This window comes from Myotis davidii, unplaced genomic scaffold (genome assembly GCF_000327345.1).
Source record: "Myotis davidii unplaced genomic scaffold, ASM32734v1 scaffold216, whole genome shotgun sequence".
Classification (NCBI taxonomy): domain Eukaryota; kingdom Metazoa; phylum Chordata; class Mammalia; order Chiroptera; family Vespertilionidae; genus Myotis; species Myotis davidii.
The window spans coordinates 449387-474937 of NW_006287277.1; the positions used below are offsets into that span (position 1 = coordinate 449387).

Here is a 25551-nt window from a genome sequence, read left to right on the forward strand (position 1 = left end):
TCCACGCCAGCAAACTTGCTAGGGACTTGCCCGGCACTTGCTCTCTCCCTCTATTTGTTATCTTACTTCTATCATTGACAGTCCCTCTAGGTTGTGGGCTGCTTGCCTGTGTTCCTGAGAAGCATCTACGGTACCAGTCTATAGAGTGTGTTTTCTTTAGTGAATTACTGGTATGTTTACCGGTGATAAACTTGCACTGTTTTATGTATATGTTTGATTACATACAGCCTTGTGACAGTTTTTCTGCATGTCATAAGCATTTGAATATAAATTAAAATGTTAAAACCAAATCTGATATTGTTTTACCTTTTATTTGGTGTGTGGAAGGTGTGTGGAAGAGGGGGTAGTCTTATACGGCGAGTATATAACAAACTCTTTATTTTGAGTGGAAATGTTAGAGGGTCGTCTTATACGCCCAGTCGTCTTATACGCCGGCAAAAACGGTAGGTGCTTTCTAACAGAAAATATGGACTTACGCATCTCATCAAAACTGAGAATAAGATAAGCAAAATATTACCATTGGTAAAATTTAAATAAGGTTTAGTTCACTGTGCATTTTATTTTCAGCTCTGACATCTACATAGAGAATATTTTTTCCTATGCCCCATAAAAATCATTCTATTACTAAAGCTAGAATCTTTTTAAGTTCTTGCATAGGATGAGGCAAGGATGGGAGGCTATGTGAAAAAAAATTGTCCCTGTATGTGTGTAGGTAGAGTCAGTCATTAGATAGGATTGTTTGGAAAGCATCATTGGATATCTTTCTAGAAATCTACACTCCACCTACACTCTGTGGTGTCTGTAACCTACCATTAGAGGGAGAAGCCATGTCATTCCCCAAGAGTTCTCTATACAATTCAAGTACTACTGGGAAGGTTGAATCATCAATACCTAGAATTATGAATGGCATCAAAAAGGATTAACAAGCAAATCTCTTCCAACACTATTAAGGAATAAGTTGTAGTTCAGGTAAAGTTTCATTATGAGGGTAGCCAATACTTTGGTGTTTTGAGGTGCTGTTGTGGAGGGACAAACCTATAATTAATTATGGTTTTGAGGACTTTTTTCAGTTGAGAGTAACAAAGGCCCCCAGTCAGTCAATTAAGAAGGCACTAAAGGCAAATAGTATTACCTTAACAACATTGCTATGGTCATACCCATACTAGAAAGTGGGCTCTGTACATGTAATAATCCTTGAAGCAATTTTTAACAGTTGGAAGGTCATAGCTTCCTTAGAAAGATAATTATGTTTTCCTCTAAACAAACAAAAAAGAGTTTAAATAACCTAATATAAAAAATGTGCAAAGTTTTAGGGGAATTTAAGGACAGCCTGGAGTTTTCACCTACCTCTCAGATTAAGCACCCCTCAAGGAGTGGGTCAGTCCAAATCTTAATGTCTGGAGTTTGTAGGGATCTGTCTTGGTCAGTTTATTCATTAATCTCATAGAATACCAACAGTGAAGGAAAAGATAACTCATCCAGCCATAGGACAAACTCCACTCTATCCAAAACTATTTTATATATTTCAGAACCTGTAATATGCTACAATTGGAACCAGAGATAGAAGAATTGCCTGTGGATCTAGGTCTGGGGAACATTATATTCTTCATAGTCCTAGAATAGAAAGGACCTCATGGAACAAAAGAAAAAAATCCCTGGTTTCATTTCAGCAGTGCAAGATGCCAGGTATTTACTAGAGCAAATGCCACCCAAAGCCTAGAGGGTTAGCTGGGGCAGCTGATGCCCTGTGCTGCTTTTTATAACTCTTCTTGCATGTACCACGCTCTACATATGTCCCATTTCATCAGGTCACATCAACTTAGGTTGTGCTCAATACTGCATCTTACACCAAATGCATCACCATGTGAAATATTTTGTTTCCTTAAAAATTTTTGTAAGAATAAAAGTAAAGTTCCTTAAAAATAAAATAAGGGAATTTCCTGGTTCTTTGTGTACACAGTAACTTTGCTACTTTTTACAAATGAGTAGTTTCTTTTGTTCCACAAGGCATTGGGGCTGTCAAGCATCATCAAGCTGTGAAATTACCAGGTTAAGAATGGAATATACAGTACAAACCTAAATTGTATATAGAGTTGTGAAATGAGTTTTAATGGTATGAGCCTGTAAGCTTGTGAAAATTATTCACAAAGACGCTAGCTGTCCACTTTTTTTTGGGAGGGGGTAATAATATTGGAGAAAAAGGAAGAATTTTATAAAGGATCTTTAAAATGTCAATACTTATTCAATGTATTAGAAAGTCTAATATACAATACATTGTCTAGAACTTTGGGAGGGGTTACAGAAGATGCAAAATCCAAATATGTTGAGTATAAAGAGCTTACTAATTAGAAAGATTGTTAACTTTAAAATACAAACAGCCATCATTTTATTCATTGATCACATCCTCTGTGTCATGTATTGTGGCAAGTATTTTTTAAATATGTTTTTATTGGTTTTAGATAGAGGGAGGGGAGAGGGAGGAGAGAGAAACATTGATTGGTTACCTCCCATACACACCCTGACCAGGGATTGAACTCACAACCTGGACATGTGCCTTGACCCGGATTCAAACCAGCAACCTTTAGAAGCACAGGATAATGCTCAACCGACTTAGCCACATCGGCCAGGGTGGTGGCAAGTATTTTTATATACTCTATATCAGGGGTCAGCAAAGTATGAACAAAGGGTCAAATCTAGTCTACAACCTGGTTTTGAACATAAAGTTTTAGTGAAATGCAGCCACACTCAATTGTTTGAGTATTGTCTATGGCCGTTTTTGCGCTACAATGGTACAGTTGAGTAGTTGTGACAAAGTTGAGACAGTCTAGCCTGCAAAGCTAACATACTGTCTGGCCCTGTGCAAAAAAAAAGTTGCTCTATATCATCCAGTATCACAAGAATACTCAGAAATAAATATGGTGTTTCCCATTTTACTGTTAAGATACCTGAGGGATATAGGTTATGTTATTTAATAAGTGGTAAAGCTTGAATTTGATTTTAGATTTGTTGTATTCCCAAACTCCATGCTATATTCATGTACAGAAATAGCCAAAATGTGAGATAATAAGAAATAAGAGCTTTACAAATTCACAGAGAAACTTATTAGAATTCAGAAAAGAGAGATTATTTTGAGCCTGGAGTGATGAAGATTCTGGATATTATATTAGAATATAAAAGCTAAAATGGATCTTAGGAATTGTCTGTCTCAAGCTCAAGCCCAAGAAAAATTTAGAGATCAAGTTTACATGTTTCATTAGAAGCAGAGCTGGGATTAGAACCAGTTTTCCATACACCCAGCCCTAAGTATGCTGTCAGTGACCATGGTGAGCATTGAATTTCCGTGTGTGTGTGTGGGGGGGGGAGGTTAAATGTTTTGGTATGACAGTATTATTTGAAATGATACTTTGTACATTATATTCTATTATAATTGAACTAAAGGGCTTCTACTTCCTTTATTGAATTCATCAATAACACATTTGTGCAGATATTTACACAATACCATCACCCATCCACCATCATATATATATATATATATTACACACATATATATGAAAATATATATAGAGAACCACATTTCTGAGATCATGAGAACCTCTCACCAACTTTAAGATTCAAAAGATAAACAAGAGACCACAAAAGTCAAATATTCACATATATCTTGCCATGCAGAATTAGGCAGCTCTAGGCCAGGAGAAAAATGGAGAACTGAATAGGTGCAGTCAAAGGAAGCTTACCTGATACTGTAAAGCACTTTGCCATTTTTTGAAATCCGAAGCAATTTGTTGTCAGTGGTAACATCGTGGAAATTGGCACCCTTCTCGTTGGCAAAGAACAAATCTGGTTTCCAAATGGAATCCAGCATCGATGGATCCAAGTCCAGGGAATCATCAGGGTACTCGCTATATGCCAAACGTGAATCATTCCACTGTTGTCTCAGAAAAATGTTCACTCGGTAATCCTACAGAAATGCCATGGAAAGGTGTTACTTATCACCCATTCTGGCACACGAGGTCCATCTACATTTCCCCTCACTCTTCTCTCTGATTTGGTTCAGTGTTGGTGTATACCTTGGAGTAAAGCAGGCTGTGTATGCCTTGGTCAAAAATAAACCACTCCATTCTATGAGGAGTAGGAACAAAGTAAAAAAACAAAACAACAACAAAAAAAAAAACAACTCAACCAAACCAGGTAGACTTGGTTGAAATGTTTACATTTGAATTACTAATTCTGGGAGAAAATAATATAAACTCAAGCTGTTTTTGCTATAGAAAAAGGTAATGATGAGTATAAAAGTCAGTCTGTGATGCCAGATTGTCAAATAAAACTGATTCATTTTCCAAATCAGAAATGCTATGATCTATTTCCTCATTCTGCTCAGATGCTCTGGGCAGAAGCAAGCCCGCTCTACTTTTGGTAGTGAAAATATTATTGTAAAACTCTTACATGATGGGGCAATATTTCTTTAACTCATCAACATAAATAGTTATTAAGATGTTTCATGTTGATAAGATAATTCCCTCACAGCTACTTACTTTTGAAATTCTTAAATACTTTAGCACTTATGTGAATGGGTATCTATAGTAGTCAACTTGATGCTTCATCAAAACAGAGATCTTTTTCATGTTGTTCTCATCTGAGCACCTTCTAACAATTGTGTTGCTCTTCGTGGGAGGCTCAGGTACACCCTGTTATTCCCACTTGGTCTGGAAATTTCTTTCTGTGCTAATGAATTGGCATGGGGCAGTGATTGCTCTCCTGGGGATTTCTACTCAAAAGTCTTGAGGTTCATGGAAACTGTTGCTTCGCTTGATAGAGTGGACCCCATATAGGTTTCAACTGTATTCAATCCTAGACAAGTGGGACTAAGGTTTAGAGCTAATAGTTGTTCATTCCTGCCACTTGTGCCCATTTAGGATGATAAATACTCATTCCTTCTTTCTTTCCTTTACTGTTTTATTCTCATTTGCTCTATTTCCACACCTTTGGCACCTGGACTTTTGGTAATTGTTTACATCAATCTACTGGTGACCAACTTGTCCTTGTTTGACTGAGAACTTCCCAGTTTTAGCCTCCAAAGTCCCATATTCAGGGAACCCACTCAGTCCCAGGCAAAATTGGGATGGTGAGTTACTCTACCAGGTCTAATGGAGGCCACCTCAGGATGGTCAGTTTTGGTTAATTACCCTCAGGGCCAAAAGAAAAAAAAATGACTTAAGTTATAAAGATCAGGGTGTACGGAAAAGAGTTTCAGTTCAGTTCTTTCTACCTATTACTAAACTATTCAAATTTTCATGAATTCTGTTCAAATTCAGCCATCCTGATGATCAGGCTGATAGAGTATTTCGAAGGTGATGGTTTTTCAAATGTGTGCCCAATGTAGTTGGCCTAAAGAATGCTAATAATCAAATGGTTACTAACTTCTGAAAATCAGTCATCAAAACCCAGCTCATTTGGAAAGGTTGAAGTATTAAAAGAAATAACCTTAAGATTCTCAATTGTACAACCTAATGACTTTCTGACTTGGAAAATTTCATCAGCTGACTTTTGAGATTGTACCAGGCCTGCTCAGCAAATTCTCAGACCTACGAGAGTGCTGTTTTTGGCCCATCCATACTTCCATCCCATCCTGTGTTCACTGTGTATGTACTCCCTCCCCCAATGATCAAACCAAAGGAATGGCAGAACCTCAGTTTTCCTCATCATGTATTTTGGAATTGTCCAAAGGGACCAAAAGATTGTAACTGGAAAGAGATGACCAGATCTGTGTTTCATTGTCAATAGGAGTTACTGGAAGCTTTGGAGTTTTGCATAAGTAAAGAATGGAAGGTGTGAATTTTGGAAATTTTTTTAAAAGGCCATTGAAAATGTAATAATCCAATATAAGTATGCACTAAATACATCAATTGTGAGATTTTTTTAAGGTTTCCTGAGGGGGAAAATGGAGCTTCTCCAGGGTTTGATATCCACCCCTTTTATTTCCTTAGAGTGAGAACCAGTTATCCATAACAATTCCAATTGTGGAGGTAGAGAAACTCTAAATACATAATGTAATGACAGCTGGAAATAACAAGTGAATGGGTTAAATATTTTAGGCCATTATGAGGCCAAGAAGGGACCCCCAGGAAGTAATCATAGCATACTAGGGTTCAAGAGGACATAAGAAGCCAGATAGAAAGTATGAGGGAAGCAAAATCACCAAGATATGTTGCAATTCTCCCTCGAACCTGTGAATCATTTAAACATGCATATTGAGAGACTCTAGAGAGAATTACATTAGTGACATGCAATATGAAAACATTGACCTTTAAAGAAATCTCAATGTAATTTTTTACAGCGAATGTAACATCTTTTTAAAAAGTATTTTCCACAAGTATTCTCCAGTGTTTCCTGGGTGGTTGTTTTTTTTTAAATTATATATAGAGAGAAAATAAAATAGATTCTCCCACTATTAGAACTTTAAAAAGATCACTGAATCTATTATGCCGTAGTAGAACCATTAAATGTTTAACAGTTAATTTAAAATAAATTAATCCTCCTATTTGTAAACAAGGATAATTGGAAACTGAAAGTAGAAAATATATTTTATGCTACAATTAAAGGAATTATGTGAAATAAGTCCTTTATTAGATCTTTTAGAAGTATTTGTTCTTTATAATGCACAGGAATTAAAATTTTCCATATTTTTTATGATGACATACACTATTCCAAAATAAATAGCAACCCTTAAAACCTATTAGAATAGAAAAGGACCTAGAGAAATAGATAGCCAAAGAAGATATTTTCTGAGGCTGTGCCTCTGTAATTTTTTTAGTTTTCTATCATTGTCAGTGTGGGGTAGACATTTGACATGTGTGCTTTATCTGTGCATCATCTCTGTTTATTTATAGATAGGTTTATTCTCTCATGACATTCCAAACTACAGGAATTAGTTATATTGTCTGTAATCTTCTTTGTCTTTATTTTTGCTTCTAGGATTAATGAAATATTAAAGGTAGGTAAATATTGAGAGACATGCCTAAATGCAGTCTGAATTTTCTTTTACACCATCATCTCTCTCCAGAGATAGATTCTACTTCAAATAAATATTTTCTTGTATTAAAATTTATTTTCCTATTATTGACAATCTGGATATTGGAAATATATATATATATATATGCGGGTGTGTGTGTATATAAATACATATACACATATTTTTTCAAAAGCTCTGTATAAGTCATATAATATTTATTATATTCTTAACACAGGTAATACAAGTACCTATATTCCATACTGTTATTTCCTATTAAATTGAGAATTTCTAAAGTTTCACTTTTTCTGGTAATTTCTAATATGATGCTGATGCCACAAAGATTGTTTCCTTAAATAGAATTATTTGTACTATTATATTTAGCCTGGCATTTGTACATAGAGGTTGCCACTCTGCCTTATACATACTCTTATTAAACCTTACCATTACTGTTTTATTATTTTATGCATATACATTTAAATCCAATTATGTTATAATGTTATCAAAGACAAAGATATTCTTTGTTGATTCCCCACAGTGCCTATGTGGCACTTTGGTTTTAACCTCTGGCTGCACAGTAATACAGTTTTCATGATCTTGAGTCTATGCTAGCTTTGATATAGAAAGTATAGTTACTTGCTATTTCTAATAAATTAGCATCTCCTTATGGATTGCTTATGCAGCTATAGAATAAAAGGGAGCTGATAGTGTCATTTCAGCAGTTACAACACAGCATGTGTTCTTATAAGGAGCTGTAACCTCTTATCCAGTTCCTCAGGAACATGATTTCAGATCAGAGATAAAACAACTCTTGACCATGCAACAGTAATCAGCAGAGCATGTGGAATTTTTCCTCTGGGGCAGAGTTTTGGAGAGCCAAGATCATATTGTGAAGATGCTCGCTGAGTGGACACATTTTGCATACTTTCAGCTCCTGCTCCTTCCTTTCCCCAAATCTGTTCAGTGAGGAAGGTGTCAGGATCTGATGCTGTGGCATGGGTAGTGAGTGTTCCAGCACCCACAGTTCCAAAACACTCTGTCTATCCACATCCTTCCAGGCAGTCATTAGAAAGCTTTGAGAGGACTCTCTCTTTTTCCATTTTCTTTTTAAAAAAAATATTTTTATTGATTACATGCTTCCTACTGGGAATCCAGCCTGCAACCCGGGCATGTGCCCTGATTGGGCTCAAACCATGACCTCCTGATTCATAGGTCGACACTCAACCACTTAGCTGTACTGGCTGGGCTTTTTCCATTATCTGATGGCCTATCCCTGGAGAGAGTTGCATGCAGATGTCATGCAAATCCTCTTGACCTTTACTGGCATTATTAATGTTCCCAAACTATGCCTTTAAATCAGGAAAGAGGGGTTTGCAAATACACTCCCCATCCTGTAAATTCACTTGCCATCAGCAGCTAAAGAGTAGGAGGAAAGAAAAGGAAATGGTAAACTGACATTCCAAAAACCATATATAACCTCATTATACATCCCTTACTAGTCTTTTGGAACCCACAAAAAAATTGTTCCACTGCATACTCTTAACGCAATAGCAATGACCATCAACAGATCCCTGTGGCTCTCAATGAACAAAAGTGTGTATTTTGGAGTAATGTATGTCATCATAATGATCCATAAAATTATTTCTTAGAATAACACAAATATGTTATCCTGTGAGCACACATCTTCAACACTAACATATCAAAGGAGTGAGTTAGAGGCCACATTCTGTCTGTAAGCAAGCCTGTACTTTGTGGGCAGGTAGTGCCAACAATTATTTGGTATTTCATCAAACATATGGGATTTCATCAAACATAAAAGGGGAAGGCTGGATAGCACCAAAAGAAAGTCATGTGGAGTTCTTAATCAGAAAATCATTGCCTCTTATTTAGAAACAAACAAACACCTAAACTAAATCCTACAATAATGCTACTGGGGCTGTGTGGTGATAGTGAGGAAAATCATGTTTAGAAATTCAAAATTCTGAGGTATTCTTGTAAAAATTTATTCCAGAAAATTTAGAGAAAGCAAAACTATTACCCCTCAAATAGCACTAATCAGTGTCCTCAATGACCACATCCATTACTGTGCTCGAAAGCTAAGGGTCTGATGTTCTCAGTCCAACTAAAGACAGCTCAGGGAAGAATCTGGTTCTGTTTAACATTTTTGACCAATTTGTTGAGACCAATTTCTGAAAGTGTGGGTAAAATCATGGGTGGTAGAATCTTGGGTTTTAGTAAAGGAAGCTCAAGCACATCAGGTAGATTCCCAAGCAAGGCCTTAGGGATTTGGGAAGATAAGACCCTTTGGAGGGTGGAGCAATTCACACATTCTTATGAGCACCTAAATATGTAAGTATTGATGCTTTAACCTCGGGGTTGGCAATTGGCCATAGCCTGTTTTCATAAGTATTTTTTTTTTTTAGTGTGGCTACACCAATTTGCTTACTGTTGTTTATGACTGCTTTCATGCCAAAAGGGCAGAATTGAGTTGTGAGAGACTGCCTGGCCCTCAGAGTCTTAAATATTTATGGAATGGCCTTTTACAGAAAGAAATTTTGCCAGTCCCTACCTTAAGTGGTACAGGGATTTATTCTTGATTTAAATATGATAGAGTTTCAAAAACATATTTTTAGCTTCACACATATTGAAGAAAATGAATGAGCTTTTTTTAAAAAAAACAAATGAAGTTTGTTATTACATTAAAAGCTAAGAAATAAAATAGAAGCTTAAAACACATCACTCTTCTGACCATGTGACTCAATATATCTCATACAGCAGAACAGACAAGCTGTTGATATCACACTTGAGCAATGATTTCCAAGTTTCCTCATAGGAAACACGACAAAGAACACCTTAATAAGTGACTGGGAAGCACCAAAGCAGCCCATTTATTAAACACCGTCAGTAGCTGATAAAGACTCTGGAAAATAAGGATCTCCATAGTTTCCATTTTCATCTCCTTAAATAGTAAGCTTTTTCTTGCATTAATGAGCATCGAAAAGGTGCACATTTGCATTTCTGATTGAGGGTAAAATGCAATGAGGAGATTTAATCAAAGCAACTTAGGAGACTAATTAATGCAATTAGCATTAGGTCGTGCAAATATTGTCATTGAATGCCATCGTGTAAAGCTGGTGACAGTGATTTGGGCTGTTGGGAGATTTATCAGGATGAAACCAAGAGGGGAGAGACAGAGACTGAATGCCAAGCTCGGAGTTTCATTATTCTTTCCATGTTCAACTTTTATTATGTCATTTAATAACCCTATCAACACTATTTTATTTGGGTAAAATTATTTATGCACTATATTCTGTCAAGGCCCATAAGTCTCATTTCTGGACAATGCTTTGCCAGAGCAATATTACAGTGGGTAGTGGGGTTGATTATACCTAATTTTGCCAGTGGAAAGGAGTGGTAGGACATAAATTATTTATTTCTAGCATCAAGGATACTGAAAAGTACAATAATTTGTTAGACATGATCCTAGCAGCCTAAAAGAGAAAATTCATAAAAACAGGGGAACATTATTTTTTACATCTCAGTGACATTGTGCTCATTATTTCACTTCTTGAGTGTTTCTAGTACATCAGCCGTCATTACTATTTGATCAAGCTCAACTATATTTTATTTTTATCTCATCCAATAATATGGTTGTATATTTTACAGAAATGAAAATTAAAACCAGCCAATTGACTTAGGGCATAAAATAAATTGTATAGGGACCAAGATAATATTTCACTCAAAAAGCAATCTCCACACTATAGCCTACTAGACTGTAAGTCTACTGATCAAAATAGGCTGTGACAAGGCAACACCTAACCATGACATCTATAAGGAATCTGGCAAATTTTAAAGCATCTAAAACCACTTTCATATACATAAAACATGTTTGCATGTACATTATGATGAGCTTTAAATAGTCTTATATTTATGTTACTTTTTTTTACAAAAGCTATGCATGTAACTTCTATGGACTCAGGACTACTTTTTATTGCCAACAAAATTGTGTGTGTGTGCATGTGTGCATGCATATGTTTATTGTAAAGTCAGCCCCTTGGCATATATCTTAAACATTGCATATATGAGGCCTGACTATGTTAAAACTTACAGTATAGGAAAAATAATGGATATAAAAATATTTCCCAAACTTTAAAATTTATTTTTCTGAAACATTGGAGATGCAAATATTTAAATATCCTTAACTATACACCATGCTTATTACTGATAAATTTACCTAAATCTAACTAAACATTAAGTGTTTCCAAAATTTCCTTGGCACGATGGATAAAAGATCATTGAATTTTAAGTAATGAACACTTGACTAATACTTTCTAAAGTAAAAGAGTATAAATAATTACTTTCTAGAGGTGAGTGAACTTGGAAATTGGCACTCAGTAAATATCCCACAAATATACAGTGGTGCTCTTAGATCCCATATCCCATTCCTTCACACCATGGCTTCAATGTTCAGTCCCACTCACCATTGTAGTTTCTGCTACTGACCCAAAGCTGTTGATAAATATGTTGCAGGTAACATTTACAGGAGGCCCTGCAAGTTGAACAATAAATAGAAAATTTGACAGGTTGTGTTCATGGCATAATCAAGTCAAGTTTTTCTCTTGCCAGTGGCATTGTAGCACTTACCATGGTGGTTTCTGTGACTGATCCAAAACTGTTGATAAAAATATTGCAAGTAACGTTTACTGGAGGACCTGCAGAACGCAATAAGAATATTGCAATACACATTGAAGCAAAAATGCAGCTTCATCAACATCTGTGCAAATGACTAGAGATGTAAACAAAATTAAAATGATGGTGAGATTGCAAAAAAATGTTTACCCAGAGGTTTATAGTGATAGCATTCCCACTGGTATTTTAAATAATGACAGTTAAGCAATGATAACTTACCCTGAAGAATTTTGGACTTGGAAAATACAAACTGAAGACTTAAACTGAATTCATTATCAGTGGTTGCTATCAAAATAGCCTTTTGGGTAGGTGGATTTCTTTCACCTTAGACTCAACAATGCTGTAGACATCAACAGTGAGCACCCCATGGGGATGAAATAAGCCTGGGTCATGAGTTTAAATGGAGCTGTAGTTTGAACTGTGCATAGGTCAGGGTTCACCTCCTTTCCCATGACACCCTTTAAATCAGTAAGTCTAGTTTGATTATTCTCATGCCTCTGAATTTACCCCATTTTTCTATAATCCCCTGGTACCCCCACAAAGAAAAATGATGTACAGAAATACAAAATAAAATGAAGAAAATTAGCTCATTTTAAGAAAAAAAAAAGAGATGTCAATTGATGTCCAGATTGTTGCCTCAGCAAATACAATGTAAAAGCAACGATTTATTAATGCTAGATGTGCTCTGAACAAAGCCTATTTTTTTTCTTTAAAAGAGACAGGGACTAGCTCTGTTTTCCCTTCCCCTTTGGCTTCTATTCAAGCACTAACCTGGCCAAACTCTACTAAGCTTCAGCGATCAGCTGAGATCAGGTGTGTTCAGAGAGATATGGCCACAGACTCTTTGCTCTTTGACAATAAATAAATCATTATGATGATTTTCAGTTTAATTTTTTTGCTGGGGAATGTGTTTGTTGTCCTCATGTAGTTTTCCCTATGCTTTCTGAGATAAGAAACCATGAACCATCTTTGCTTTTCCTGATGGAAGTTTGTCTTCACTCAAAAAAGGCTCAGCAACCTGATGCAAGCTACACCCAGTTAGCTTTCTACTCAATTAGCTCATAGGATCTAAATGAGGAGGAATTTGGCTTGAGGCCTCCTTCAAAGGCTAATAAAACACAGCTGTGGTGGCACTTGAGCACCATGTCTTTGAAGTCCATGTTGGGTTCTCAAAATGAGGAAAAGAAATGGGCTGAACAGCTAATTTAAATCTCCAGGCAAGGACCTTGGTAAAAGAAGGAGTAAGGAGTTTTGGTGAAAGAGATGTGTTGTTTTTCTTTTTACCATAACTAACTTTTCTGATAAAGCATGTATTTCTTTAAAAAGTTTGCAGACACCACCATATTACCAAAATGTTTTAAAGCCTCCAAGTCTTGTAGTTCATCCCCTTCCCCTTATTTCGGCATCTGCTAAGATGACTTCTCCATGGTCACTTCCTACTCTGCTTGATATTGTTTTTGTTTTTTGGTTACTCAAAACAAAATAAAAATGAGTCTCTCTTTGCCATAAAATTCTATTCTATAACACTATTTTTTCTGCTAATAAGAAATAAATTATACAAGGTAGAGGCAAGTCATGAGAAATTGTGTGTTTGCATTTTTGTTCTTTTTACAATAAAACCTTTTTATTTTAGGTAGTCTAATTCAGGTTGGAAAACTTTCATGACTTTTTATATGCAAGATATATAGAAAATGAATGTGGGGAAAGAAACAGGAGAAGAGAAATGTCATCTTAACAGGAGTATTGTCTTGTACTATACAGTATCTGTTTGTCTGGCCTCCCCAACTGACTTGGAAACATTTAAAGGGCATACATTTGTTTGTATCCTTCCCAGTAAATGGCAGTGTGACTATATTGCTGAACTCAAAGTATTTCTTAAGCTATCATATATTGACACACTGTACTAGGCATATTAAAATTACCTAGTTTAATCCTTACAAAAGAGGAATTGTTTTATTGCTCCAGTAAATGTTTCCAAATGTGGGAACTGGGGGTTAGAGAGGTTAAGTAACTTGCTTAAAGTCATGTCACAGTAATTAGAAAATCAGAGACTCAGCATCTCATCATTCTGATCCCCCAAACCGAAACTTTCAACCAATTTGCTTCACTGCATTCATTACACAGTATCTTCTCTCCCTTCTACCCCTCAATCATGGTATTTTCCATTGGTTTGTACCTTTCTGGGATAATTTTATTCTTTACATCTGACTTCTTCAATCTTAGGCATTGTCTCTAGGTTCATTTGCATTTAAATATAAAACCAAGAGAAAAGTTTTTTTTTTAAATATATTTTATTGATTTTTTACAGAGAGGAAGGGAGAGAGATAGAGAGTCAGAAACATCGATGAGAGAGAGACATCAGTCAGCCGCCTCCTGCACATTTTTTTTATGAGGGATTAGCACATGCATATAATAAGAGTTGACAAACATTAAAACCTCACTGTGTGTCAGTAGATGCCTTATTTAATTCTTCAATAGTTAAGTGTTGCCATGCTCCCCATCTTCTAGATAAAGAAAATGAGGCACAAAGGTGATTAGTTAATTTTTTAAGGTCACAGAGTTTGTAAAAGGCAGAAATTGCCTAACCTTAGGGACACTTTTTTTTTTTTAAGTACAGAAGTAAAATGTCTGAGGCCAATAGAATTATCTTAATGATAGAAGCTACAAATCTTTCACCTCTTTGGCTTAATTTATTATTAGGTATTTTATTCTTGTAGATGCTATTGTAAATGGAATTGTTAATCTCCGTTTTCAGATTGTTCATTGCAGCTGTGTAAAAACACAGCTGATTTTTGTATATTGATCTTAAATGCTGCAATTTTGCTGAATTCATTTGTTGGCTCTAGTAGTTTTCTTTTAGATGATTTGGGATTTAAAATATATAGGATCATGTCACCAGCAAATATAGTTTTACTTCTTCCTTTTAAATTTGGATGCTTTTTATTTCTTTTTCTTGTCTAATTGCTCTGTAGAAAAGTTCCAAATACAACGTTGAATAGCAGTAGTGAAACAAGATATTCCTTGTCTTGTTTCTGATCCTAGGGAGAAAGCTTTTAGTCTTTCTGTAGATGGCATAAAATCAGGTCATGTAGTTAGCTTTGAATTTTTCATAAATGCTCTTTATCATGTCGAATAAGTCTCTTTCTAGTCCTAGTTTTCTGAGTAGTTTTCTTCTGTCTGTTGTGAAAGGACATTGGACTTTGTCAACTGCTTTTTCTGTATCAATTGAGATTATGTGTTTTCTTTCCTTCATTCTATTATTGTGGGGCATTACTTTGATTTTTTGATATTGAACCACCTTTGGTCATGGTGTATAATTCTTTTACTAATGCTGTTGGATTTGTTTTGCTTACATTTTGTTGAGGAGTTTTGCATCTATATTTATAAAAAATATTGGTCTGTGATTTTCTTTTCTTCTGATGTCTTTATCTGGCTTGATATCAGAGTAATGTGGACCTCCGAGAATGAGTTAGGAAGTATTCTTTTCTCTTTTATTTATTGGAAAGGTTTGAGAAAGATGTGTGGTAATTCTCATTTAAATAAAAATATCTTGCCCTGAATGTTTCTTTGTTGTAAGATTTTTGACTACTCATTCAATCTTTTGCTCTAGGTCTGTTAAAATTTTCCACTTAATCTAGTCAGTTTAGGTAATTGTGTGTTTTTAGGTATTTGTACAGTTTCATCTGGGTTATCTAATTTGTTAAACATCTTCTTTTATAATTATTTTTATTTCTGTAAGGTCAGTAGCAATGTCTCCAATTTCATTTCTGATTTTAGTTATTTATGAGTGTTCTCTTTTTTTTTCTCTAGTCTAGCTAAAGGTTTATGTGTGTTTTTTATCTTTTTAAAAAACCAACTTTTGGTTTTGTTACTTCTCTAATTGCTTTTCTATTTTTCTTTTTATTTTTCTCTACTCTAAATTTTATTACTTACTTTCTCTGAGAACTTTGGGTTTCATTTTCTCTTCTTTAACTAGTGCCTCAAGTTGTAATATTAGGTTATTGATTTGAGATCTGTCTTCTTTTTCAATTCATGCATTTACATTTTAAATTTCTCTCTGAGCACTGCATTTACTGCATCACATAAGTTTTGGTATGTTGTATCTTTGTTTTTATTCATCTCTAATTTCCCTTATAATTTCTTCTTTGACACATTGATTATTTAGGAGTGTATTAATTTCCAAATATTTTTTAAAGTTATCTAATTGTTGAAAGTATTACAGATGCCCCCATTTATTTCTCCCATTGATTCCCTCCTCCCCAGTCCCACTCAGGCTTTCACCACACTATTGTCTGTGTCCATGGATTATTTGAATTTTCTGGGTTTCCTTTTATTGTTGATTTTTAGCTTCTTTCCATTATGGTTGGAAAAAATATTTCTTATTATTTTAATTTTTAAAAATTCATTAAGACTTGTCTTATAGCCCAATATATGGTCTATCCTAGAGAACGTTTCACGTGCTTGAGAAGAATGTATATTCTTCTGTCATTGGGCAGAACATTCTGTATATATTTGTTATATCTAGTTGGTTTATAGTATTGTTCACGTCCTCTGTTTCCTTACCGATCTCTGTAGAAGTTCTATTCATTATTGAAAATGGCATTAAAGTTTTCAACTATTATTGTAGAAGTGTTATTTATCCCATCAGTTTTGTCAATGTTTGCTTCATGTATTTGGGGTCTTTGTTGTTTGGTGCATATATTTTTTAAATTGTTATATCATCTTAGTGATTTGACCCTTTTATCAATATATAATGCCATTCTGTTTCTGCCCCCTTCAGACCCAAGGACCAGGGTTCCATACTGAGGATGTAGGCTGTCACTGATTCAAAACCAAAACCACTACTGGGAGAGGATGGGACAAGGGCAAGTAAAAACACCACAAATATTGCATGATAACACCTATTTGTGGAATCTAAAAAAGCTGAACTGGTAGAAACAGAAAGTGGAGCAGTGGGGGATAAGGGAAATGGGGAGATGTTGGTCAAAGGGTACAAGATGAATAAGTTATGGTGACTGTAGTTAACAGTACTACATTGTATACTTGAAAGTTGTTAAGTGAATAGATCTTAAATGTTCTCACGACAAAAAAAAAATAACTATATGATGTGATGGAGGTGTTAGCTAATACTACAGTGTTAATTATTTTGTAATATTAATGCTACGGTGGTAGTTATTTTGCAACATATAAGTGTATTCATCAATGCTTTGTATACCTTAAACTTACACATTGTTATATGTCAATTATATTTCAATAAAGCTGGAAAACAATTGAAAAGAGGGCTGCAGCAAAGATGAAAAATAAGCATAAGGGAAAATAGGGGATCATGTATAATACCAAAACAACTAGTCACTAATCATTAGTTTTGCCTCAGTTAATGTTATTTTCCAACATCATTTTAAGGCAAAAGATGACAGCAGAGGAAATTCTTTCATTTCTAAGTTGAAAATGTTACTTTTTTCCTCTCTTGCCACAAATAGACAAGAATGGCATTTTCATTTTGAATTTTATTTCTTGTAAATTATTTAACATGTCCTCAAGTACTACAATTGCTTTAGTATGGGGCCATTGGATGGAAATGGAATATGAAATATATGTGCTTGAATTATACAGAAATTAAATTTCCTTTGGCATAAGATTTTTGTCTAGAGGAAAACTTCTTGCCATTAACTCAAGTGATAAAGGAGAAAATAAAGCACATAGAGGAAGCAAGAAGATATGTAGTTAAAGGTCAGAGTCTTGCTATATGAACACAGGGAAGCACTGTTTCTTATTATGGCTTTCTATGTTGCATGGTGCTTTGATGCCCATGAAAGAGAGAGCCTTGGAGGATTGCAAGGGGAGGGGATGGCTTTTCATCATGATACTCCCTTTGTGAGGAATGATTTGAGGCACATAATCTGAAAGAATGGAGAAAGTTGCTGGGGTTTTTTAATGGCATGATGGTAATTAGAAATAGTTACACAAAATAACCCATTGAATTATATTAATATTCTTGAAAAGTCACCACAAATGAATTAAAAGTAATTGATTCTTCTTCCCCAGCACAAGGTCAAAATGGTTTTACCAGTCCTACAACATTCAGTTTGGTTGCTGACATCCAGATCTGTGCAAAGAGCAAAATAGTCAGAGGAATAAAGAAATTGGGCATTTATTGATTCCCACAGCCTGGTGAGACTGTCCAGCAAACAATTTGCTTTGGATCAGTCATGGTGATAAATTGATGAAATTGCCAGACAAAGCAATTAGTTAGCTTTTAAGATGTACTCTCTGAGCAACTTTCAAATACACAATTTAGTATTGTCAGCTATAGTCACTACAATGTCTTTTAAGCTAAACAAAGAGAACCAAATGGCAGGCTCTGTGAGTCCAAGGCAGGTGCCAGCAGGGGCCACCAATTGCCCCACAAATCAGCCCTGATCGCTGGCCAGGCTTGGGGACCCTATCCATGCACAAATCTCGTGCACTGGGCCTCTAGTTTATAATGATATAATGAGTTGGGGGAGTAAATATTAAAAAAAAACAGGCATTAAGGACAATTAGCTATAAAGCCCTTGAGTCATTCTATAAGAAATGTCAAATGAAAGGAAAAGTGTGTACCCAAGCAAACATCATGGAGAGGACATTTTTGTTAAGCTTCTTTCTAATACAGGTGAACAGCTGCCTTTTTGTTCATTGCAGGATTATAGTAACCTTAAAGTGTGCAGTTTATGTTCTGGGAGATGTAGGGCACTTTGCTTGTGGTGACAAGGTTCATTTCCCATTTTAAAGATCTCAGACTAAATGGAAACCTTATGTTGGGAGCAATTTATAAGGGTAATCTACATATATTTCTATTTGTGCTATAATAAAATGTCATCAGATGGAGAAATGCTGGAAAACATAAGATTCTTACTCTCTTGGAGTTGGAGGAGATAATAAATAGAGGCCCATTTGACCTTAGAAGAAGACAGTTTTAAATGTCATTTGGAATTACTTTTGAAATGAAGAGATCTGAGAATTTCTAATGAACCCAAATGATATTTCCTTTCATTTTAGGAAGTAACAAAAATAGAATTGAAGATAACTTTTTCTCATGTTAATTGAATCATCTACTACATTGCAAAATGAATAGCAGGTTCATCAACTTGTTAGGTTCTGATAAACTGAAAATATTTTTTCCATTAAAAATTTTTAGAGAAGGAACTATGCTGTATTGGGGTTTATAATAATGGAATTAGGTGCAATGCAATCCACACATATATACATATGTTTCCATGTTCAAATATTCTCATCTTTCAAAGTCCAGTTCAAATGATACCTACTCAGTGAATTTTTCCATAATTCTCCCAACTTGAATATCATCTTTCTTGACACTATTATAGCCCCATAACTCTTATCATGTTGTATTATAGTAAATTTTTCAAATGTTTCTAATCTTTTCTAGTATTTTATAGACAGGGTATGGTTCAGATCTGATTCACTATAATGTTTCCGAAGGCATTTCAGTATATTATTAAGCACATAGTAGATGTGCAATAAAAACTCAGTGAATCTTATTGATCAGGCTATAAGTCTCCTCGGGTAAAGAAATGCCAGTGGCATCCAAACAAATCTGTGTATTTCCATTTCATTTCAGAGCAACTTGAAATACAAGGCATTCTAACCCCATCAGTTAGACTCCATCCCTGCAGGTTCAAAGGATAGTTTTCTCAAAAGGTTGTTCATGTAAATCAAGTGTCTCATTTAAGCCTGTGAAATCAGAAGTGAATTCTGTTTATCAACAGAATGATAAAATTGTGACAAAAAACATGACAATCACCAATGAGCAGCATTGCAACATGGCCCTTTGAAACTGCTACTGAGTTGTCCTCTTTGCAGAGAGGGTTGGGAAACTTCTTTACTGTTTCTCTCCCTCCTGACATCATCCCTGACCAGCAGGGCATGGAATAATGGAAAAAGTAATAAACTTCAGAGTTAGAACTGGATTTAAATCCTGGCTGTGCTATGTACTCTTTGTGTGACCCTCTGTAGGTTATGTAATCACTCTGGGCTCCAGTTTCCTCAACTATAAAAGAAGTAATATCTTCACCTAACTCTCAGGTTCATTGGGAGGACTGGATGTGATAGTGCGTGTGAAATATCATCTATTTCTTTTCTCTTCCCATCTCCTTCCCCTTTCAAGGAATGATCTTCCTCCTAAACCTTGAGATTTCCCCTTTAATTTAATGATCAGATGTACTTTTCTCAAACATATATCTCTGCCCTACATTTTATCACTCTCACCTCTGCCCAGAATGTTAAGAAAAAGACCCGTATTTTAAAAGTATAAATAGGCTCTAGAAAAAAAAAAATGATATTCTTCTTATTGGCAAAGAATTGTGTTATTAAATCTAACAATCAAGAGTATAGAAAATAATTGTACTTCAATGGAAAACTATGCATTGTTTATAGTACACCTTTCCATGTTATTTGACTGTGATTCTAATGGATCTATATTACAACTCTATAAATTGCATAACTGATAGAAATGTAAAATATCTTTTGCTTATTCTTGCAAATTCTGTCCTGTCCTGACAAGGTTCAAGTGGCTTCCCTCCCCCACTGTGGAAGAGACTAGTTTGCCTCCATTTGAGCATTCATTTCAATATTTTTTATCTCTAAATGTGTCTGTTTTGGGGCTTTCTTTTGAACTGGTTATACAATCTGCCTGGATCATTCATTGATTAATTAAACAAAATCGTTAATATGTTTTCATTTTATATTTGCATGAGAGTCATGATTTTACCTTTATTTTTTAAAGAAAATTTTCTTTTAATGTTAGGGTTTTTTTAAGAAATTATAATCCTTTGGAAGTGTTAGACTCAGAGCCAGGCTTTGTAAGCTTGGAGACCTAAATCCTATTGAAGGCCATTGCACTGCCAGGCAACTCAGCACTTGCTGTTTTGCTGACAAAAGAGATCAGAGAGCACCATATCTGCCAATGAATTGTACCACAGCTCTCATTTCCCCTTCTCTGTTCCTCTGTGGCTTCCATAAATGGGGACTTGTTTTCTCATTAGCCATTCTGCACCATTTCTGTGAGGGTAGGAAGGTCACTATTGCATGGTAAGGAAACAGAGGTTTTCTATTTCAGCAAGAGATCTAAAAATAGAAGCTAGAGTTCTTGACATACACTCTTCTCTAACAAGTAGGACAGCCACTGCCCTACTGCAGAGGGAAACCCTGAAATCATGATGCTCATTGTGTTTACATGTGCTCAGAGTTGACTGATAGGCCTCTAGCACTATTGTAGCATAGTGTTTTCATGTCTCTTATCTCATGTTACATGATGCATCCATTTAATTAGAAGGACATTTATTGGACTTCTTAGTTTGGATTACCTTCGAGTCAAGGATTCAAGTGAAAGTATTTTATTAGGAAAGTGAACCATACACTAGTTGGGAAGTAGGGAACAGAGACAGTAAGGAAGGAAACCAAGAAAAAGTGCTTTAGCAAGTTCATTATCTCCTGGGGGCAAATGAAGCTTTATCCCATGGGCAACTCTGGAAGACACCTTCTGAGCTATTCTGCCCAAAGGAAGAAGGAGCTGGGGTATTTTACATCAACTCCCATCAGTCATTAGATGAGAGTATTTTTAAGGGCCATTAATTAATCTTCACTTCTGGTCTGCCACAAGGGTGGATAAAGTGGCGTCAGAGAAAGCCCTCAAGCAAAGAAATGCAACTGCTGGCATTTCAAAGTCAAAGGATGCACTGATGTGATAAAAAATTGGGGATGTGGGCTGGGCACTGACAGTGGCACCTGCAAGATGCTGGAAATACCAAAATGTATTCGATCCTTGAATTCAATAAATTCACAATCTGTCATGGCAGAAAGACATAAATTAGATTAACTATAATGCAACACGATAGAATAAAACTTTTTAAGGGAATATAGCATCTAGCAACAAATTGTTCATGGGAAAAGGAAAAGAGAGGAGATATTCTTTGTAGGGAGGTTGATGTATTTCTTTATATACAGAGGAGGAAGATATGGCTCTATTTTATAAAAAATATGTATCACTAGCCAAAGTTTAGTCAGCAATTGAAGGTTGAACCAGTATTGCCCTTTTTATTGTATATCCTCCCTGAAATTCAGAGACCCCTCCAAAGTTTTCATTGTTGGAGATTTATTAAAGTTGTGGAGGAACTATCATATGTCTATATTTTAATATATATAACCACCTCCATCTGAGTGTGGCAGGATCTCTGATGCTGAGCTGAATAGAGCTGTTCCTCTGAGCAAAGAAGGCTCTAACTTTGTAGAAAATAAAGTCATTTGGTGAGAAATGGCCCTAACTCTCAGGTATCGGAGATAGAAAGCCTCCCAACTTAAAATAAGGCGAGACTCTACCTAAGAGAGTCTTCTTTCTGGGGAGTAGGCTGGGTTGATGACTAACTTTCCAAAAGGCCCCTTCCAGTGATATGTGCTGCGCATTTACACACACGGGCACTCATACCCTGCCTAGGACACCAGGACAAACAGTGCAGTGGGTATGTGGGCTCCAGCACCACAGAGCCTGGATTTGACCAGCTGCTTGGCCTCTCACAGCTGTGCCAGCTGTAAGGATTCTGAACACTAGTTTCTGGACCTGAAAAATGGAATTGGTAACAATAGTATTTATCAGTATTGTAGAGAATAAATGAGATCACACATTTAACACACTTAACGTGTTGCCTGGCATGTCATGAGGCACATGTTGTCTCTGTAAATCCCACTCATACTTCAAGTCCTCACTTATTTTCTACATCTTCCTTCTACTTTAGCCATTATCAACTCCCCTTACTCAGAACTTCGAGCCTCTGTGACATAATTCCATACATAGCTCCATGTTTACATAGACAAGAATTGTCTTGTGTTGCTCAGACTTGTTTTATATGTGGTATTTCATTTGTTCAGTAAGATAACACATTGCTAGAAGACAGGAATTATCTGTACTGCTTTCGCAAGTTCCCTAAGTCCCTGCAAGTTAGACACATCATAAGTGTTGTTCCAGATACTTTGTGATTAATTTGTACATTGCTACAAATTAAACTCGACTTTGTTCATAGTGCTTTCTTTGCTAAAGAAAAGACCACATATATTATTTCAGAGAGTAGTTTCCTTGGTTCTTAAAGAACCCTGCCCCAGCAAGCAGCACTCAAAATCTTACCTCCCCTGTTCACTTCTCAAGCTTGGGCTTTTTCATATGTGTTGTAAAGTAATCATTAAAAGAATCAAATTGCAGACTTCAGGCCTCTGAATTAGGCTTTTCTCTCACTAGGCCCAATGACTGAGATTACTGAATGAAAACATTACAGAGTCCAGATAGTAAACTGCACTAGGAAGTAGACTATAGCATTAGAGAAAATGCCAGATGGAAGGCATGCTTTTGGTATGTCACAGTCAGCATTTTTCTGGAATATATTTAAATATATCAGAAATTTGTACTGAAAGAAGATGAAAAAAAAAAAAGACTACAAAATACCATTAGTTAGAAGCAAAATCAGACTATGTAACCCATGAAAGTAGCAGTCACTCACTGTATCCCTTCTCCTTTCCTTCACTACTGTCTGTCCCTGTGATCTCTTCAGTATTGGGCATAGAATATAAAGCTTTTTATGTATGTAGTGTTGGCCCTAAAATGGTGGTAAACTAGAAGGAGGGGGATAGAAGGGTTTGAAGGTTAGGATGCTCATACATTAACATTTTTTTAAAAAATTCTCCTCTACTTGGTGCCTACTACAATGCCATATGCATATTTAATGGATGATATATGTCTACATATAAAAGAATACACAGCCTGGCTGGCATGGCTCAGTGATTGAGCATAGACCTATGAACCAGGAGGTCACAGTTTGAATCCCGGTCAGGGCACATGCCCAGGTTGTGGGCTCAATCCTCAGTAGAGGGCATGCCAGAGGCAGCAGGTCAATGGTTTTCTCTCATCATTGATGTTTTTATCTCTCTCTCTCTCCTTTCCTCTCTGAAATCAATAAAAATATATTTAAAAAAATAAAGAAAAAATAAAGAAGACACAAGTAAATGGAAAGTTATCCCAAATAAATCCACTCACTCAGTATTAAACATTCATTGAGCTTCTACAAAGACAGGAAGTACACAAAAATCTGGGACTTCAAAGATAAACTAGACTTACCCCATCATAGAAAAGGGGGACAGTCATATTTAAAAAATGCATTCACTAAGGTATTGGAGATTAAGAATGAGTGTCCTTGTCATCGTTCTCTAAATGAAAAGGTAGTGTTGGTCTAAGCCTTGTCTGTCAGAAAAGTAACTTTTTCTTTCCCCTAAATAACAAGAATGATAAACAAAATTGCAACTGTTTTCCATTCTGAGGAATGGATAGAGTCAAATGAGATAACACATGGGAAAAGACTTCATGCATTTTAAAAGACTAGCAAGTATTAGCAGATAATTTATTTCTTATTTCAGTTGCTCATATCCACCTTTGCATTAGTACAAATTCTGGGATTTAAATATTAGTATTATATAAAATTAACATACAAAATCAGTAGGATTTCTTCTAAACACTAACAATGAATTTCTTGAATAAGAAGTAAGAAATCGAACCCATTTAAAATAGCATAAACAATAAAAACATGAAAAATTTAAGAAGATAAACTCTGAAAACTATAAGACATTGATGAAATAAATCGAAGAAGACACAAATAAATGGAAATTTATCCCATGATCATGGAATGGAAGAATATTGTTAATGTTGGAGGCATCATACTTCCTGATTTCAACCTATACTATAAAGCTTTAGTCATCAAAATAGTATGTTACTAGCATAAAAGCAGACAAATAGACCGATGGAACAGAATTAAAGGCCCAGAAATAAACCCATACTTATACAGTCAACTAATATTTGACAGAGGAACCAAGAATACGCAATGGAGAAAAGTGACTTTCCAATAAAGTGCTGGAATAGTCACATGTAAAAGAATAGAACTGGACCCTACCTTACACCATTCACAAAAATTAGCTCAAAATGGATTAAAGATTTAAATGCAAGACCTAAAAACATGGGAATAAAGTTATATTTATTTGAATACCATTCAGCCATAAAATTATGACAACATGGATGAACTTAGAAGGCATTATTATAAGTGAAATAAGTCAGACAAAAAAGATAAATGCTGTATGATATTATATGTGGAATTTTTAAAAAAACCAACACCTCAAACTCATGCAGAAATAGATTAGACATGTGGTTACCAGAGGTGAAGGGGGGAGGAGAATTGGTGTGGGTGGTCAAAAGGTACAAACTTCAAGTTATAAGATAAATAAATACTGAGGATATCCTATATAATAAAAGGCAAATATGCAAATCAACCAAACTGCAAAACGACCAGTCACTGTGACACACACTCACCATCAGGGGGCAGACGCTCAATGCAGGGGCTGTCCCCTGGTAGTCAGTGCACTCCCACAGGGGGAGCACTGCTCAACCAGAAGCCAGGCTCATGGCTGGCAAGCACAGTGGCAGTGGCGAGAGCCTCTCCTGCCTCTGCGGCAGCACTAAGGATGTCCAACTGACAGCTTAGGCCTGGTGGTCAGACATACCCTGAGGACTCCCAGCCTGTGAAAAGGCGCAGGCCGGGCTGTGGGACCCCTGCCCTGAGTGCACGAATTTTGTGCACCAGGCCTCTAGTAATATATAACATGACTATAGCTAACACTGCCATATGCTGTATAGAAAAGTTTTTAAAGGGATAAATGTAAGAATTATCCTCACAAGGACATTTTTTCCTTCTTTTCATTGTATTTTATGAGAAGATGGATGTTAACTGAAGTTACTGTGGTAATCATTGCACAACATATGCTAGTATATA

The 25551-nt window shown here is 35.7% G+C and overlaps 1 protein-coding gene across 3 annotated transcripts in view; it reads right to left on the reverse strand.

Annotated features, from left to right (window-relative positions):
- GLRA2 (glycine receptor alpha 2) overlaps positions 1 to 25551 on the reverse strand; it is a 179559-nt gene that overhangs the window by 132439 nt on the left and 21569 nt on the right. The window contains exons 1-3 of one of the 3 annotated variants that reach the window (XM_015560871.1): positions 11651 to 11711; positions 11488 to 11555; positions 3735 to 3958 (exon numbers count right to left, since the gene is read on the reverse strand). In XM_015560871.1, coding sequence (XP_015416357.1) covers positions 3735 to 3958; positions 11488 to 11490 — 227 coding nt within the window. In that variant the 5' untranslated portion in view covers positions 11491 to 11555; positions 11651 to 11711. Of the gene's footprint in view, positions 1 to 3734; positions 3959 to 11487; positions 11556 to 11650; positions 11719 to 25551 lie in introns of those variants that run through there. The other 2 variants (XM_006759065.2, XM_006759066.2) reach the window with 2 other exon arrangements.